The sequence below is a fragment of the Parasteatoda tepidariorum genome, chromosome 11, assembly GCF_982258835.1.
Source record: "Parasteatoda tepidariorum strain Cologne lab strain chromosome 11, Ptep-v5.0, whole genome shotgun sequence".
Classification (NCBI taxonomy): Eukaryota; Metazoa; Arthropoda; class Arachnida; order Araneae; family Theridiidae; genus Parasteatoda; species Parasteatoda tepidariorum.
In genome coordinates this window covers 97,057,145-97,073,469 of record NC_141765.1, presented here as the reverse complement: position 1 = coordinate 97,073,469, position 16,325 = coordinate 97,057,145, and the positions used below count along the sequence as shown (strand labels likewise).

The following is a 16,325-nucleotide window of genomic DNA, read 5'->3' as shown; positions in this document are numbered from 1 at the left end:
GATATATTTCCGTCCAAATAATATGGGTATAATTGATGAAATAATTTAAATTTAGAAAATTAGTAAATAATTTAAATTAGTGAAATTAAAAAATATCTAAGAAAAATTTACAGTTCTTCTTTAATCTTCCCTGATTTTTATCCAAATTTCCCTGATTTTTTCAGGTTTTTTCTAGCATAAAAAAATTCCCTGATAATTCCAGGTTTTGAAGGTGAGTGGCCACTCTGGGAACATATCAATATATCAGCCCTTCCCAATTAATATCCTTGTTACTCAAAAATTAGTATAAACAAATTAGTTTCACGAACAGTAATTCTAATAGATAACACTTTTTAAAGGATCAAAAAACTTCTTTTCAGAATGAAAGTTTTTCATTATATTTAAGAAAGTTTAATTTCCAGATAGTTAAGTTCTCAACAATAACTCAATCGTTATAAAGCATACTATCCATATTTGGTTAAAAGTTATTAGATTTTCAAGCTTCTTATAATTTTAAAACTAATATACTTTTATATGAATGTTATAAGGATATTGTATCATAAATAAAAATTAATAATTTACTTAAAATGATTTATTAACAACTTACTTTTCTCAGCACAATCATAGAAATCGTTTCACAGATGGTTTGACAGCATGCAGTTTGCAGAAACAAAATACTTCACATCGCAAAACATCCAGACCTCTTTTGGGCATGATTCAGAGGCCCTGCAGAGGGAAGACAGTCAAAAATTTATTTAAATAATGACACCAGGGTGGTTTGTTAACTATTTCGTAGCAACGTATGTTTCTGCCATCCTAAAATAATTAAAAAGAAAGACTTTGTTACGTAATTGTAAAAACAATCAGTTTAAAAGTTATTTGTAACAAATTTATGTAAACAGATAAAATTCAATTTTATGCATAAAAATTATTAATGTATCGTTGCACTTACGCCAAATCAAATCCATACAAAGCTATAATAAGCTTTCTTCTCATATATAATGTTTTATGAATATTCGTTTTAGATTTAATTTAAATTAATAACTTTGTAATGCATTATTGTTATTACAGAAAAGCAAACTTTTTTAAAATGAATGCTAAATGAGTTTATTTTCTTTTTCTTTTCTTCAAGAAATGAGCCATTTTTTAAATACTTAAAAAAAATATAATTTAAATACTGTGTCAATATTTGTGGAATTCAATATTCTTCTAATCTAAAGTTAGCCCATAGGAAATAAATAAAAAAAAATTTTAAAAAAATAGCAAATAAAATTTATGCCTTTTAACAAAGAAATTTTAAAATAAAAAGGGAATTATTAATAGAAAATTTTAGAAACTTCACAATAAAAAGGAAATTTTATAATTTTTTTCCCAATTCTTTAACAATTGTAGCAGGTTTTAAAGTTTATCAAAATATTATGAACAAAACAGTAATTTAAGCACAGTTGCTAGAGAAAATAATTTTAACAAAATAATTTTACAAATCATAAATGAATTCAGATTTATAAAACATGCTTAAAGGCATAGTTAATTATATTATTTTAACTAAACTCTTTTCAGAAATTAAATATTTTTAATTTATAATTGATAATTAATGAAGCTTTTTGAATTGTTCAATATACCATATGATAAATATTAGGTACAATCATTAAATGCAGCAACAGCTACTTCATAAGATTATCCACAATTGTAAAGGCATTATAAATTTCAATGGCATATGGTCCATTTTTGGCCCACAACATATTATAGCTAAAATAAAGATTTTGATGGCATTTGCATTTTTGGATACTTATTCAATATTAGAGAAAGTCTTTTGATTAATGGGGCATATTATTAGTTTTTGGGAAGCAATTTTCTTTTTAGAGCAAATGTATATTGTATAACTTAATAAACAGTAAAATTTAGTAAAAGAGGCTGCATGAATCACCTTATGGCAAACAATTTTTCACACGAAAATTTTTGAATAATCCTGATGTGTATTAATTGTCCTTAAATATATATAGTCGAATTTGCCTATAACTAGTGTGAAGGGACCATCATATTTGCCCATTATAACCAACTTCTTGTAAGGAAATTAATAAGGGTTTATACATAAATTATAAATATAGTTATGACTTTATTTTTTTGTTTCAGCATAGCACAAAAGAAGTCAGTCAATTTATTTTTTAAAAAAAAGTTCATACGTTTGCCTTTGTTGGATTCTTATTCAACCTCTCAATTATCTAGAGATCAGAGGAGAAAATACATATCAATCCCAAAAATATTACTTGCTAGAATCAGGATTTACTTGTTAAAAGCAACAGTTATGCTCTTCTTAACATTCTACCAGACAAGTGTTTCCCATTTTTTTGTTAAATCTGGGCTCTAGTTAAACTAGTTTGTCTACATAATTTATACAACAATGGATCTATTTACAGTACAGATTATCATGACAAACCACTCTGAACAAACCTATTTGCTATGGGCCAGGATAGCCTGGTTGGTAGGGCACTGGGCCCATGTTCAAGAAGTCGTGGGTTCGGTCCTGGCCGAAGACTCCCTGCGCAGTAAATGGTGACTGATGCACAATAAATCTGTCGGGTTACAAAGCCTTCTATGTTCCATAACAAATTAATAGCCCTGGGGGTACTGATCAGGGAGTTCTCTTGTCTTCTGGATTGGGTTCAAAATTACAAGGCTACGGAGTTGAACATAAGTAGTCGTAAACCCGAAAATTGGGTTGGCTGTTAACAACGGTTATAAAATTAAAAATAAATTGTTTGCTAAATGCTATCTGGTTTCAATATAGCTAGTTGGAAAACTTAGAGGTCCGAAGAAATGTTTTAAATTTCGATTTCACGTAAAATATCCTTTACCCCTTCCCCAGAATTTTAGTTCAGTCGCTGGAGATTGGCTAATTTTTTTTTTACAGGTATTACTTTTTTTTACAAGGATTTTTTGAGGGTATTACTACTCTAGATATGAAGGTACACCCTGTCGCTACTTAAATAGAACAGATTATATTAAAAAAAACTCATTCCTGGTGAGTCTGAAGACCGTCATGATAAAATAACTAGTTTCTGACAAAGAACTCTTTTTCTTGATTACATCAGCCACCATAAAAAAAAGAGATTTTTCAGTTCAATTTCACAGATAGGAAAATGAAGCCGGAAATTGAGAATCTCTACAAAATGCAGCCTAGTTACACATGCAAATGCAAGAATAATTCCCACTGAATAGAGTTCACTATGCGCACATGGAGACCCGCAAGCATTTCATCAAACATGTAAAATCATAGGCACTTTCTTGTGCTACAGAATGATGATACGCCGAAATGCATGGCAGTTGAATGAATTGTGAAAACGTTGAATAGAACAATGTGAAAATCACGCTTTTGCATAAAATCTCATTTTCAAAAAAGGAAAATTAAGCACTTTTTAGAAAGACCCAATATAAAAGCACCTCTAAAGGCTTTTAAAAAAAGGCTACGCACCCTGATAACCGAATGAATCAACCACACAAAAAATCTTTTTAATAAAGCAAACCCATGACCATAGGTAATTTTAGGTAGAAACAGTCATCACAAAGCAACAGATTTGGCCTAATATATGAAAAAATATTCCATTTCCTTAATTTAACTATCCATATTTTATGAAAATAAAACTACATTTCCTACAAATAAATTTTTTTTTTACTAGCTTGCAATTTCTTAGAAGAAAATTAGAAGGACAGTAATTACAGTTAATAAAGTCACACACAGATTTCTTTAAAGGTGAAATTAAGATTATTGACGAAATGGTAGTGCAATTAAACTTTACTGCCCTGTACAGAAGATCTAACTAAAGCCCTCTATAGTCTTTTTAGCGCTTGGGACAATAATTGCAGAAAAGTTGGAACACATACAAAATGATGTGTAGAACAAAATTTACTAAGAATATGTATGCATTTATTTCTGTGCACATTTTTCTCTATAATACTTAAAAAGTTCAGAAATGTGTGCAGGGGACAATGATGAAAAATATAAAAATTATTTAAAAGATATAAAAATACAAAATATGTTTAATGCATATTATTTTTAATTCTTTGTATGTATTAAGCCAAAAAAAAAATAATTAAATAATAAAAATAAATGTTTTAATGAGAAATATTATGTAATGATGTAAAAGTTGATGAATTGAGAAAATAGTCCATTTTTATATATATATAGAAATTTTCATGCTAAACAAGAGTTGGTGAAGGAAAATATTTGAAAATATTTAAGTAAGTTTTTAGTTTAATCATTTAAATGTTCATAAAATTATATAATGATAAAACACTAAAAATTAGTAGGCCTTAACAAATCCCAGATAAAATGTTTTTCTTTCCATTTATTGCCATAAAAAGATAAATATGAAATAATATTTAAAAAACGCAATGGAATTTGTCAGTTTTAACAAAAATATACTTACTTTGCATGAAGGTTATGATAGATTTCTTTAATAAAGTGATGATTTCGATACCATTGCTGAAAATTAAATATTTTGAAATAGAATTAATAAATGAAAATGTAACTTGAAGACAGATATTGCAAGAAACAGACACTTTTGACATATTTTGCAAATTTAAGTATAGGGCTTAGTAGCAAAATAGTAAAATTAGTAACAAATATGTAGAAAAATTATTATTATAGTACAGGAGTATATTGTAAATGCGCACAATCTTAGTGGGTAGAGTATTCGCTTTCCAAAGAGGTGACCGGTTTGAATCCAGCAGTGGCTGGTTGATACAAATTCTGCTCCTGGACCACAGTGCTGATGTAAAATATCCTCAGTAGAAGATGAATCATGGGTTAGAATCCTTTTGTCATCGTACTAACCATAGAAGGGTTTTTCTCCCCATGCAACGCAAATGCAGAATGTTAGTCTCATCAAAAAGTCCTCCAGGAATGCCAGTTTGTTTTAATGCTCAATCCAGGAGTTCCTTGTTTTCCGGGTTGAATTCAAAATTAGAGTACTACAGAGTTAAACATTGAAAGTTGTAAACTCAGACTAGGGTCGGTTGTTGAATGCCGGTAATAAAATAAGAAAAAACATATCTATAAAGGAAGAACCATGTTATAGTGCAGAAGTATACTCTAGATGCATGGTACAATAAAACAATGTAGAAAGAGCCATGTTGATGAACATAACATTTTATTATTATAATACAGGAGTAAAAATTATTATTGTATAAAGCATATTATAGATTGTATACTATAGATTGTTTTATTTTACCATGCATACACAAAAGTATATTGTCTATGCATGGTACAATAAAATAGTGCATGAAGAAAAATGTTAACAATGTAGGAAGGACCAATTTAAGTACTCACTTGAATTGCTTGAGCGGCAATATTTTTAATTTCTTCAGCATGAAGTGCACCATATATTTTTAGTACAATTTTATAATGATTCTTCATAACTGCTAAATCAAGTGCAGTAATCCTAAAATAACCAAAAAATTAAGTGCAAGTAATTAAAGTATTCTTTAAGTTGAACTATTGAATGGATATGCAGCGTTTAATGGTTATTTTAGACTTCACAGTTATTTAAGCTTTAATTTATGCAATCAATAATTGAATTTAGACGCATCGAAACATTTGTTCATTAACAAAGGAATATTAACTTCAGAAGTTAATTTAGATAATATTTTATTCAGTAAGAATTTGCAAATATTTTAAACATTTAGGAAACCAGAGTAGCTAGAATTAAGCACTCCCAAAGGCAGGGAACAAATTGAAACACATCTTTGTTCGTTTAATAATTTAATTTTTGAAATAATCAATATTTTCTATCCAAAACTTTCTTTGCCAAGATTCAATTATAAAGAGAAATATACTGATATAGAAAGGTCTTTCGTTAATTTTTCATAATATAATCAAAGCAAAACAATTTTGAAATTTTCTTTAAAAAAATATTAAAAAAAGAGAGAGAGAAAACTTTTCAAAGCATATTTATTGATTGCAGAGTTGAGAGTTATATATTATATATTCATTTTAACAGTTTCCAAGATGTTTTGAACGTAATTTACAATAATAAATATAAATCATTCAAAAAGGAAAATAGGATATACTTTATGTTACATTGACTGAAGCAAAAAAATATAGATTAACTACTAATAAAGTAAGCAATAAACATATTATGGTTCCTGTTCTCCAAACAAGAACCTTTTCCAGTGTCTAAATAATCATGATTTTTTTGCTTCGAATATAAGTTATGTTAAACTAAAGGTGCACAGATTCAATAACGTATGATAGCTCTTTATAAACATCTAAAAATGTCCAAATTAGTTATAAATTTTTTTTAAAAAAAAAGAGTACATCTTTTATAAATTCTTGCAGCATTCAGGGATAGTTATATATAATCTAAAATTTAAAAATCTAAAATTTTATAAAAATAATTGCAAGTTTTTTTCTAACTTTTAACAAAATAATATCAATAGTTTTAAGAAAATACACATTGGTAAAAATTTTCAATGCTAGTAATATAAAGTTTTAATTTAATAAGATTAAATTACAATCACAAATATAAAACTGTTAATATAAATATTAAAAACTTAGATGCCAAAACTGAAAATGGAAACCTCAGTTTAGTTGATACAATGTATAACTGAACAAAAATTAATTTATGAATGATTCCCTCCCCCCAACCAATAAGCTACAATAAAAAAAAATTTGCAGCTTCTGGCAATAATCTATCTCTGGATTTAAAGTTAATTAAAATTAGTTTTTTTTTTTTATAAATTTTTAAAAGTGCATGATAGAAAGTTTTTAAGAGCATGGTGATTTTGCAACATCCAAAGTAGAAAAACAACAAAAAATTTGAAATTTTTTATAGTTGGAAATTGATATTTGTTAAATGGTTTTCCCACTTTTTTTTTTCATTTTAAGGATTTGCCTGCTTTGAAAAGGCAAACAAAAACACAAACAAACAAAAAAAAATAGTCTAATTTTAAGAAAATCCTTAAAACCAAATAGTAAATTAAAATCAAAGGAAATAAAACAAGAAAATAAATTATTTCACCAATCATTTTTCTTAATCATTGTATTTACATCTGTCTCATAATCACATAGCAACTTTAAAATTTCCCAATGATTAGCCAATACTGCCCAATGCAGAGGTAATTTACCCTTGAAAAATTTAATATGTTCAATAAAAACAATAAAAAACAAATCATTCAATAATAAAAATAATAATAATGAAATTTTATATTGATGAACAATTTCAAAGAAACATGCAAAACATGAAATAATTTATGAATCAATTCATAAATAGGGTGTAAAATGCAAAAAAAAAGCTGCTATTTGATTGCTGTACAATAATAGAAGTTCAAAAATGTTAAGTGCAAAACACATTTAGGTTATTGTAAAAATACAAGAACTTTTAGTGAGGAAAGCGTGCACATGTGAAGTATGTATGCATATAATTAATATTATAAATGTTTTAATAAAAAATATCGATGTGCAGTATTTATTTATTTTTAAACTGTGATCAATGACTGTAACAGCAAGAAAAAAAACAGTGAAGCCAATTTGAAAAAAATTGAGTTACTTAAAATTAAGATGATAAAAATTTAAGTCCTGTCTTAATCATCATTATTTATTAGTTTAAATAAAATAAATAAATAAAATTAAAATATCATATTCTGGCATGATTTAGCATTGGAGCACTACTATTTTGAAATTAAAAAAAAAACACAAAGTTAATGTAAATACATAGAAATTCATTTTCGTTAAATGATGAAAATGAAATGGATGGACAGACATGTGACCTGTTTAGGATTAAAAAAAAAAAAAAAAAACACTTTAACAACATGATGTGGCAAAAACCGGGCAAATACCATAAAAACTACTAAAAAACGCTATACTAAACACAAATACTGTGATCGGTATTCAGGAGATATGATTTTACTTGTTTATATTACTGAAAAAGTTTTTGTTAAAAGTTATTTTTTTATTTCATTGCTTTACACGTTACTATACATTACTAGACAATTTGACACACCAAATTAAGCTAATTTAGAAAAAAATAAGCTCACATTTTGCTCTTTTTTTATCAGTTATACAATGTAAAAATATGAGGTCTCAAATTAAGATTGAAAAATTCTAGTCGTACAAAATTTAGACAAACAAAAAACTAATTGAACTATTCTAAAGAAAACGAAAATATCAACCAAATCAACAAAGCTATCAATAAAACCTACTTAAAAGGATGCATTCAAAACAGTTACAGCTATTATACAGATTCAGATCTATAGTCAGAAATATACAAATCTAACCCAATAACAAGGATAGATTTCACAACTAATTAAAAGAAAAGCATTAAAAAAAATTTTAACAATGAATTTTAATTCAAGGGGTGGATAATACTCAAAATTGAACAAATTGAAAAAGACAAAGAGTTATAAAACCAATAAAAAGAATAAAACTAATCAATTTTATAGTAAATGACTGAGAGAAAAAAGCATGGAATCACAAAATCAGTTTAAAAAGAATTGAGCTACTCAACATCAAGATAAAATCTTAGAACCAATAATAATGATTATTTCTATTTATTCACTTACAAAATAAAAAATAATTAATATCATCTGGCATGATTTAGTGCGGACATAAAATAAATTTTTAAAAAATATCTACAAAGTTTATGTAAATACATAAAGACAAATTTCCTCAAAACACAATCCTTAATTTCCTTAAATGGAATTGGGTAAAAAAAAAAATTATTATTATTTTTTTCAAAGTAAACAATGTTAGTGAAAAATGACAATGAAGCAAATGCAAATACATAGACATTCATATCTATAAAAAAATTCACTTGATTTTTTTTCCACATTAAGCAATGTACTACTTGAAAAATGACATTAGAGCTAATTTGAATACACAAACATTAATTTCTATTAAAAGATTAAATTGAAAAAGCTCTTTTTTTCAAATTGAACATTGGAAAATAACATTATTTAGAACTTATGCTTTATAAAATGATATTAATATAAAAAATCAACACATTTCTTTAAAATATATAGTGAGATTTTTACCCAAAAGAATCCTGAATGTTTGCAGGCATTTCTTTGTGGAGTAACATTTGAAATAAATATGCATGTCCTCCTAAGGCACACCTAAATAAAATCATTTATATTATAAACAATTATTTACATATGGACATTTTGGTCAATTCTTGGTTTATTCCTGTTATAAATTTGATTAGTCTATTTTGATTTAGACATTCCATCCCATTTCTTACTTTTTGTTATTACAGTAGCTATGTTTCAATAGCCTTAAATATAATTTAGCTTTGTTTATTAAACTATTTATTATTTCCAGTGACTGAAAATCAGGAATTTTAAATCATCTAAAATTCTTTAACATAAAACATACCATAATCAGTCAAATGACAGTTTAAGAACTTTTGAATTGAAAATGTGCTTATTATCTTATCGTTTTTGCACATTTGACTACATGACTTTTTCTAACAATTATATACGGTTAATATTCTACTATTATTATTATTATTATTATTTTTTTTTGTATTTTGTCTGTTTCAAATAATACTTGTCGTATACCAGTTTCTACCACAACCAGTCATTTGGCCGGGAGAACAGCTTATTGCTTTATAAGGTTATCGAATCAGAAATTAAATATAATGTGTGTTCAACGTATTGCATTGGATGAGTTGCACATTTCTGCAGACTGTTGCATAGTTAGTTCAATTAGAATAACTGTGACTTCAAATGTCGAGAAAGTACCAAAAATTTTAGATTGGCATTTTTATGTCAGAAAAAGTTACAAAAACTAAATGTTTTGGTGAGTAGCTTATATTTTATTTTGATAGCTTTCCTTAATTTCTAACTAACTGTTAGTTTTTACCCAGAAAAATGTCGAAACCATCAAGACAGCAAAAGTTTTTCGAAGAAATAATATTAACTATAAGAATAAGTATAAGCATTATAATTCTTATAATTATAGAAATAATAGTAATTAGAAGAAATATGTTTGCGGAAAATGTACAATAGAAACACCCTGTATATGTAAAAAATGATTTAAAAATTCTTTTTCTTTGTGTTTGTAATACATAAAAATTGGCAATATACAAATTTGTTTAATTATAATAAAGTTTTTTTTAGTTTCATTTCCTTCATAACATCCATATTTGATACATTCAATCAAGAAACATCTGGTCATTTGACAGACTATGGTAGAAATAGATTAAGTGTTGGTATGCTTAGTGTAGGATAAAGGTAAATTCTAATGCAAAAAAATAATGCACGATTTTTAAATTCAGAATTATTTAGTTCAGAACAGAAAGTAAGATAATTTTATTTTGTTGCATAAATGAACAAATAATGTGAGTCTAAGATTAGTATATAAAATTTTGTTACAGTACTGTCGCCTTAAAAAAATAACAACGTTTCAATTAGTTAATCTTTCTTCATACCAATATTTAGTTCAAACTTGAAAAATTTAATTAATCCAATATTTTTAAAATCACTGCAAATATGCCACTAATATATTTTTTAAAAATGTAATTTAGAGGATGATAACTCAATTCAAAATTAAAAAATTCTACGATATGAGCAATGTATTGATAATAATAGATTATCTTTAAAATCAAATGAAAGAGACAAATCAATAATTATGAATCTCTAATCCATAAGAATTTGTAACTACATTTGCTAAAAATAATAAATAAGGGTACGACCCCTTAACTCACAGGCTTTCAGCAATGGCATCATTCCACATTTGTCTTTCTTATTGATAGGCACGCCATGCTTTACCAATAACTTAATTGTAGATAGGTGACCTTTCAGAGAAGCATAATGAAGAGCTACAAGATAATTATTTAGATAAAATTGACTACTTAACGGTAATTAGATAAAAGGCTGTTTAAATATTGCATAAGCACCCAGCAGGAGAGAAGGAGTTTGCCATCTACTTATTTTTGTTGCCAAGGGAGGAGGGGAGTTAAGACCAATGCGTGTGATATTAAAATCATCTTAACACAATACAGAGTTTTGATCTTCCTGAATTAAATGTAATTATCAGGGGCTCACAGAAAAACTCAAAATTATTACATGTTCAGCTGGGCATGTCCGCAGAATATGTTACATTGATCGAATGAGGCTTGGGAAAAATGCAGGTAATTTTTTTATCTAATTAACAAAAAAAATTGCTACAAAATTTTGTGAGGATAAAAAATGTGTCACAAAACAAAATGCAAAAATATTGTTGCAAAATTTTTCTCTGTAAAAATAACCAATATATACATTTTTAAATTTTGTTTCAAAATATTATATGGCAGTTTTTTTTAATTTGTTATTTTTAATTCCTAAATTTTATACAGAGTTCCCATTCAATTTCAGAAGAAAAAAATTCCCTGACTTTTACAGGTATATCAAGCAAATTTCAATGAAAATCTATACCAAATTTAATCTATACCATGCAATTTTACATCAAAAAATTTAATTTTCTTATTTGTGATGTCAAATATAAGATTTTGTGAGCACACACATATAATACAAGGAGAAAGAAACATGGAAATATTTCACTAAAAAGTGGAATTTTATAAAATAATTGTAATAGATGCTAGAATTATTTAACTCAAATCTCAATAACTGATTACTGTTACTAACAATTTTAAGACTGGTTATTTTCTAGGTATTATATAGGAATTTTTCAAACTTTTTGTGAAAAATTGAAATTTTTCCTGACTATCCCCTGCTTTTTAGAGTTAAAATAAAATTCCCTGACAATTCCAGGTTTCAAATGTCTATGGGTTTATAAGGAGACCTTGAATTTTAAATAATTGTTTTAAATTAAATAATTATTGTCCTTCGTTAAAAAAATATTATTAAAAATTTTAACAATATACAAACTTTACTTTCTAAATATAGTTTGAAAAGATAATTGTAACATGAGTATTATAATTAGAAATTTAGAATTAGATTTATAATTATAAATTAACAATAAATTTAGGAGAAATTTCAAACCAAAACAAAAAAAGAACTTTTCAGGAGAAATATTATGGAAAATATAAAATGATCTGATAATTTTCTGCTCTCCTGGACAGGTCTACAAAATGTACCAAACATACATACATACATATATATATATACACACACACACACACACACACACATATATATATATATATATATATATATATTAAAAACAAATCAGAAAAAGTAAGCATTATTATCGAAGAAGTATTACTTTACTTATTACTTAGAAGTATAACTAAAAGAGAAGTATAAGGAGTGAGCATAAACATGGATATGATTATTTTGTATGTTCATTGAATTTTATCAAAGATGTGAAACAGATGCTAAGGTAAAGTTATAAAATCGACAAGTATATATATATATATATACATATATATATATATATATATATATATATATATATATATATATATATATATATATATACATAAAATATGTATATATATGCAAATATGTATATAAAATGTATATATATATGGATAAAAGAAACTTAATACCTGTCAAACCAGTTTTGTCAGAACAGTCCAGTACAACTCCATTCTTTGCCATAATTTCAATGGCGTCATTAGCATTGTTTGCAGCAGCCCATAAAATTGCATTCCTTCCACTGGCATCAGCAATGTCATAAATGAAAGATCGCGATAAAAATGTTTCCACAACTTTCTAGCAAAATATACAAAACAATTCTTAAAAATTTCAGTAGCTTCAAAAACAAAGTGTTGAAAAGAGATTTAACTTGAACTTTAAATATTTAATAACTTTAAGAACACTGAGGAAAATTCATAAAAATTAAAATTTCTCAGCTGTATCTACAACATGTTAATTCAAAGACAGTTGTTACACTTTTAAAGTTAGTGAGAAGGAAACTTACCATAATTATACATCTGATTCATTGCAAATGTTTCTTTTAAATTTTTTTTATACACTAAATCATGAAAATTTTTAAAATTTTAATTGTTATTACACTAAATTTTCATTTTTAAGAAGGGTGAAAATTATTATTTTAAGAAATAATACTTAAAGTTTTTTTTTCCATTATGCCTACCATTTTTACTATCCATATACAAAGGGCTCGCTTAGGTCCATACTTACCTTCTTGACTTTTGCCTGGATGCAGCAAGTTATAAAAGCAGTGTCTAGGTATAATAAAGTGGTTATGCTCTACAAAACTAGAGCTTGTAATTAACATATTTAGCTTGTTTGACAAAATAACATATTTAGCTTTCTTAAGAGTTTTGATTGGGGAAGCATATAATTTAGTTTTATTTGATCCATTATATTTATAATCTCATCAATAAATATGATTAGAAATATATAAATTTAAAAAATGATAAATTTAAAATATGATTGCCTCATTTGAATAAACATAAAATGATATGTATACCTGGTAATGTTTTACTGAGTAACATGTATAGCTGCCAACATGAATAGGAAAAAAATCCAGTAGATTTTATCAAATAAAATAAATTTCAAGATAATGTACTAATATTTTATACACATGGAATTTTAGAAGTTTTTATAGTCATCAAAATAGAAAAACTGCTATGTTTTGCAGTTATGATTTACATTAAATGAACTTGATTGAAACTAATTATTATAAGTGAGGCTCGCTTCCTTATGTATTAGTAATATTTATTTAAAAATTCAAGCAAGTAATAATTTGTGCAAAATTTTTATTTTCATAGGGAACTTACTCAATTTTAGGAATTTTCTAAAATGTATAAAAACTATCAGAATTTTTATTAAACCAGTAGACCAGGGGAGACTTGCAAAATCAAGTAATATCCTAGAAAATCCAGTAGAGTTGGCAACTATGAATATGGTAGGTAATTGTTGCAACTCTAAAAAAATTAATTTAATAATGTTTAAAACTAAAATAATCTGTGAAATGTTTACAAAAATAAGGGTTAAGTTTTAAATTATTTATTGGTCCCTAATTACATATCTTCGTTTTTTAAAACAGAGAAAAATATTTTTTTTAAACAGACATTCATTACCATACAAATAAAACACCCAAATTGAAAATTTATTTTATTCAGAGAAATTAATAATTTATTTTAAAACTAGAACTCTACTTTGCATTAATTTAAGTAAGAATATCATCTAGAGAAATATAATTGCTCTTTTTGACAAATTTGAAATTTATTTCTGTAGTGAGAAAGTTTTAATTTAAAATACAAGTTCAAAAATCCAAACAGGATTAAATATGCTTAAAAAATATAACCATATCAAATTACGAGGAAAACTTAGCATGCATATTATATATTTACTACTTGGCATTGATACCATCATCATACTATACTATATATAAGGCATTTATACTTAATATTGGCATTTATACCAAAAATACTATATCTAAGTATGAGGGGAAAAATTCAGTTAATTGTAAAAAAATAGCTTAATAAATAAAAAAAAACCTACATAAATTATAAAAATAATTCCTATCATACCAAATGCAAGAGCAAAAATTTAAGAATTTCTAAACTTTAGTTAAGTAAAATAATGAGGGAAATAGAAGATGTAAAGAACTTATAAATGAACAAAGAAATATGTTTCAAAAATGCCATCATGCTGATAATGAGAAAAACAGATATTTTGAATTCAGTTAAAATGTTTTAGCCTTATATAGATATAAGAAAATCACAGCTACATAAGTGACAAAAATAACCCTCAGAACCCAAAATAGCATTCAGCATTTCTTAGTTTTAATTATTAAGTAAATTTATGGAGAAAAAATATGCTAAAGTAAGCAAATAACATATCTATGAACATTGTGAAAATGTAGAAATACAATAAATAAAATGTAAATGAATTTCTTACAGCATAATTATGAAAAGCAGCATAAGGTAAAGGAGTTGCACCAGAGTCATCAGCACTAGTGTGAAGGCTCTTTTTAATAAAAAATAAACCTTATCAGCAAAGCCTAATGCACAAAAATATGCATCAACAACTATAATGACATAAAAAGATATTGCCAAAGACTTAACTAGTTAGAGAAAACTTCACATAGAAAAATTTATCTATCCAAAGTTGATCAAGATTTGGCAAAATGATATTTGAAAAAGAATCAGTTATCAATCAAAGTCCTGTAATCACATTGCTTAATATCAAATAAAAACCATTTTTTAAGTAAAATGCTTAGATTTCTAACTAAAATGGATAAGACTATTATACGATTATTACAAACTAATCCTTGATTGAAAACAACCATAGTTATTTTTATTCAAGCTTAACATCTTCATGAATTTCTAAGTGCAAAGACTTACAATTTGTTAGTTAGATTTCAAATCAAGAAAAAATTATTTAAAATCAGGAAATATAAAAAATAAACTCTTCCAATTTTCACATGATAGAGCAAATCAATCTTCCTTATTTACATATTTACATGGATGTAACTGAAACATGTATAAGTATTAAACAGCAAATTATTACACACACACACACATATATATATATATATATATATATATATATATATATATATATATATATATATATATATATATATATATATATATATATATATATATATATATATATATATATATAATCAACAAATTGCAAAAAACTTTTTTTAAACTTGAATTTAACCTCTTGCCTCTGGAATATATTTGGGAAAAACGCGCCAAAAAAGAAAAAAATTTCTTTAATTTTGCTTCCTAATATCATCAAAATGTTAGAAATAGATAATTTTTTGTAAAAACAAAATTGTAAATGAAATAACTACCATATTCAATATTTTCACATGAATGGAAAATGTTAATGTACAGTAATTTTTCTCAATTTTCTCATTTTGAAAAAAATTTCTCTTAAATTTTGCTTCCTGATATCATCAAAATGTTAGATATAGATAATTTTTTTATGAAAACAAAATTTTAAATGAAATAACTACCATATTCAATATTTTCACATGAATGGGAAATGTTAATGTGCAGTAATTTTTCTCAAATTACAGCAAAACAAATCGAATGCCATAAATTTCAAGGTAAATATAATAAACTAATAGAACAATATTATTATTTATATCAACTGTCATGAATTCCATCCAAGAGAAGAACAGCAGAATTTGAAAAAAAATCTGACAAATGGCTGGAAACAACAGAATCTTTCTCAGAAAAATTCAAAAACAAGTATCACCATCCAATGGAAAAATGGTAAATTACGTATTATGCATAGGAATTGAAACATCGATTTTTCGCTTGTGCAAACTCAGGCCATCATTCTAAAATTGGCGCATTTGCCTTACCCAAACAGAGTTCAGGCATTACGGGCAAAGGGTTAAGTTATCAAGTGAATATTTTAGATTTAAATAAAAATTATTTATAAATGTTTTGCATAAAAACATTTATAAGATT

At 25.8% G+C, this 16,325-nt stretch overlaps 1 protein-coding gene across 10 annotated transcripts in view; it reads right to left on the bottom strand.

Moving 5' to 3' along the window:
• LOC147801945 (uncharacterized) overlaps window positions 1-16,325 on the bottom strand; it is a 75,163-nt gene that overhangs the window by 44,998 nt on the left and 13,840 nt on the right. For 5 of the 10 annotated variants that reach the window (XM_087154601.1, XM_087154600.1, XM_087154597.1 and 2 more), the window contains 4 exons: window positions 14,791-14,893; window positions 12,468-12,633; window positions 9,010-9,090; window positions 5,364-5,420 (listed from right to left, as the gene is read on the bottom strand). In XM_087154601.1, coding sequence (XP_087010727.1) covers window positions 12,471-12,633; window positions 14,791-14,893 — 266 coding nt within the window. In that variant the 3' untranslated portion in view covers window positions 5,364-5,420; window positions 9,010-9,090; window positions 12,468-12,470. Of the gene's footprint in view, window positions 1-4,406; window positions 4,463-5,308; window positions 5,421-7,032; window positions 7,106-9,009; window positions 9,091-10,682; window positions 10,797-12,467; window positions 12,634-13,664; window positions 14,754-14,790; window positions 14,894-16,325 lie in introns of those variants that run through there. The other 5 variants (XM_087154602.1, XM_087154603.1, XM_087154596.1 and 2 more) reach the window with 5 other exon arrangements.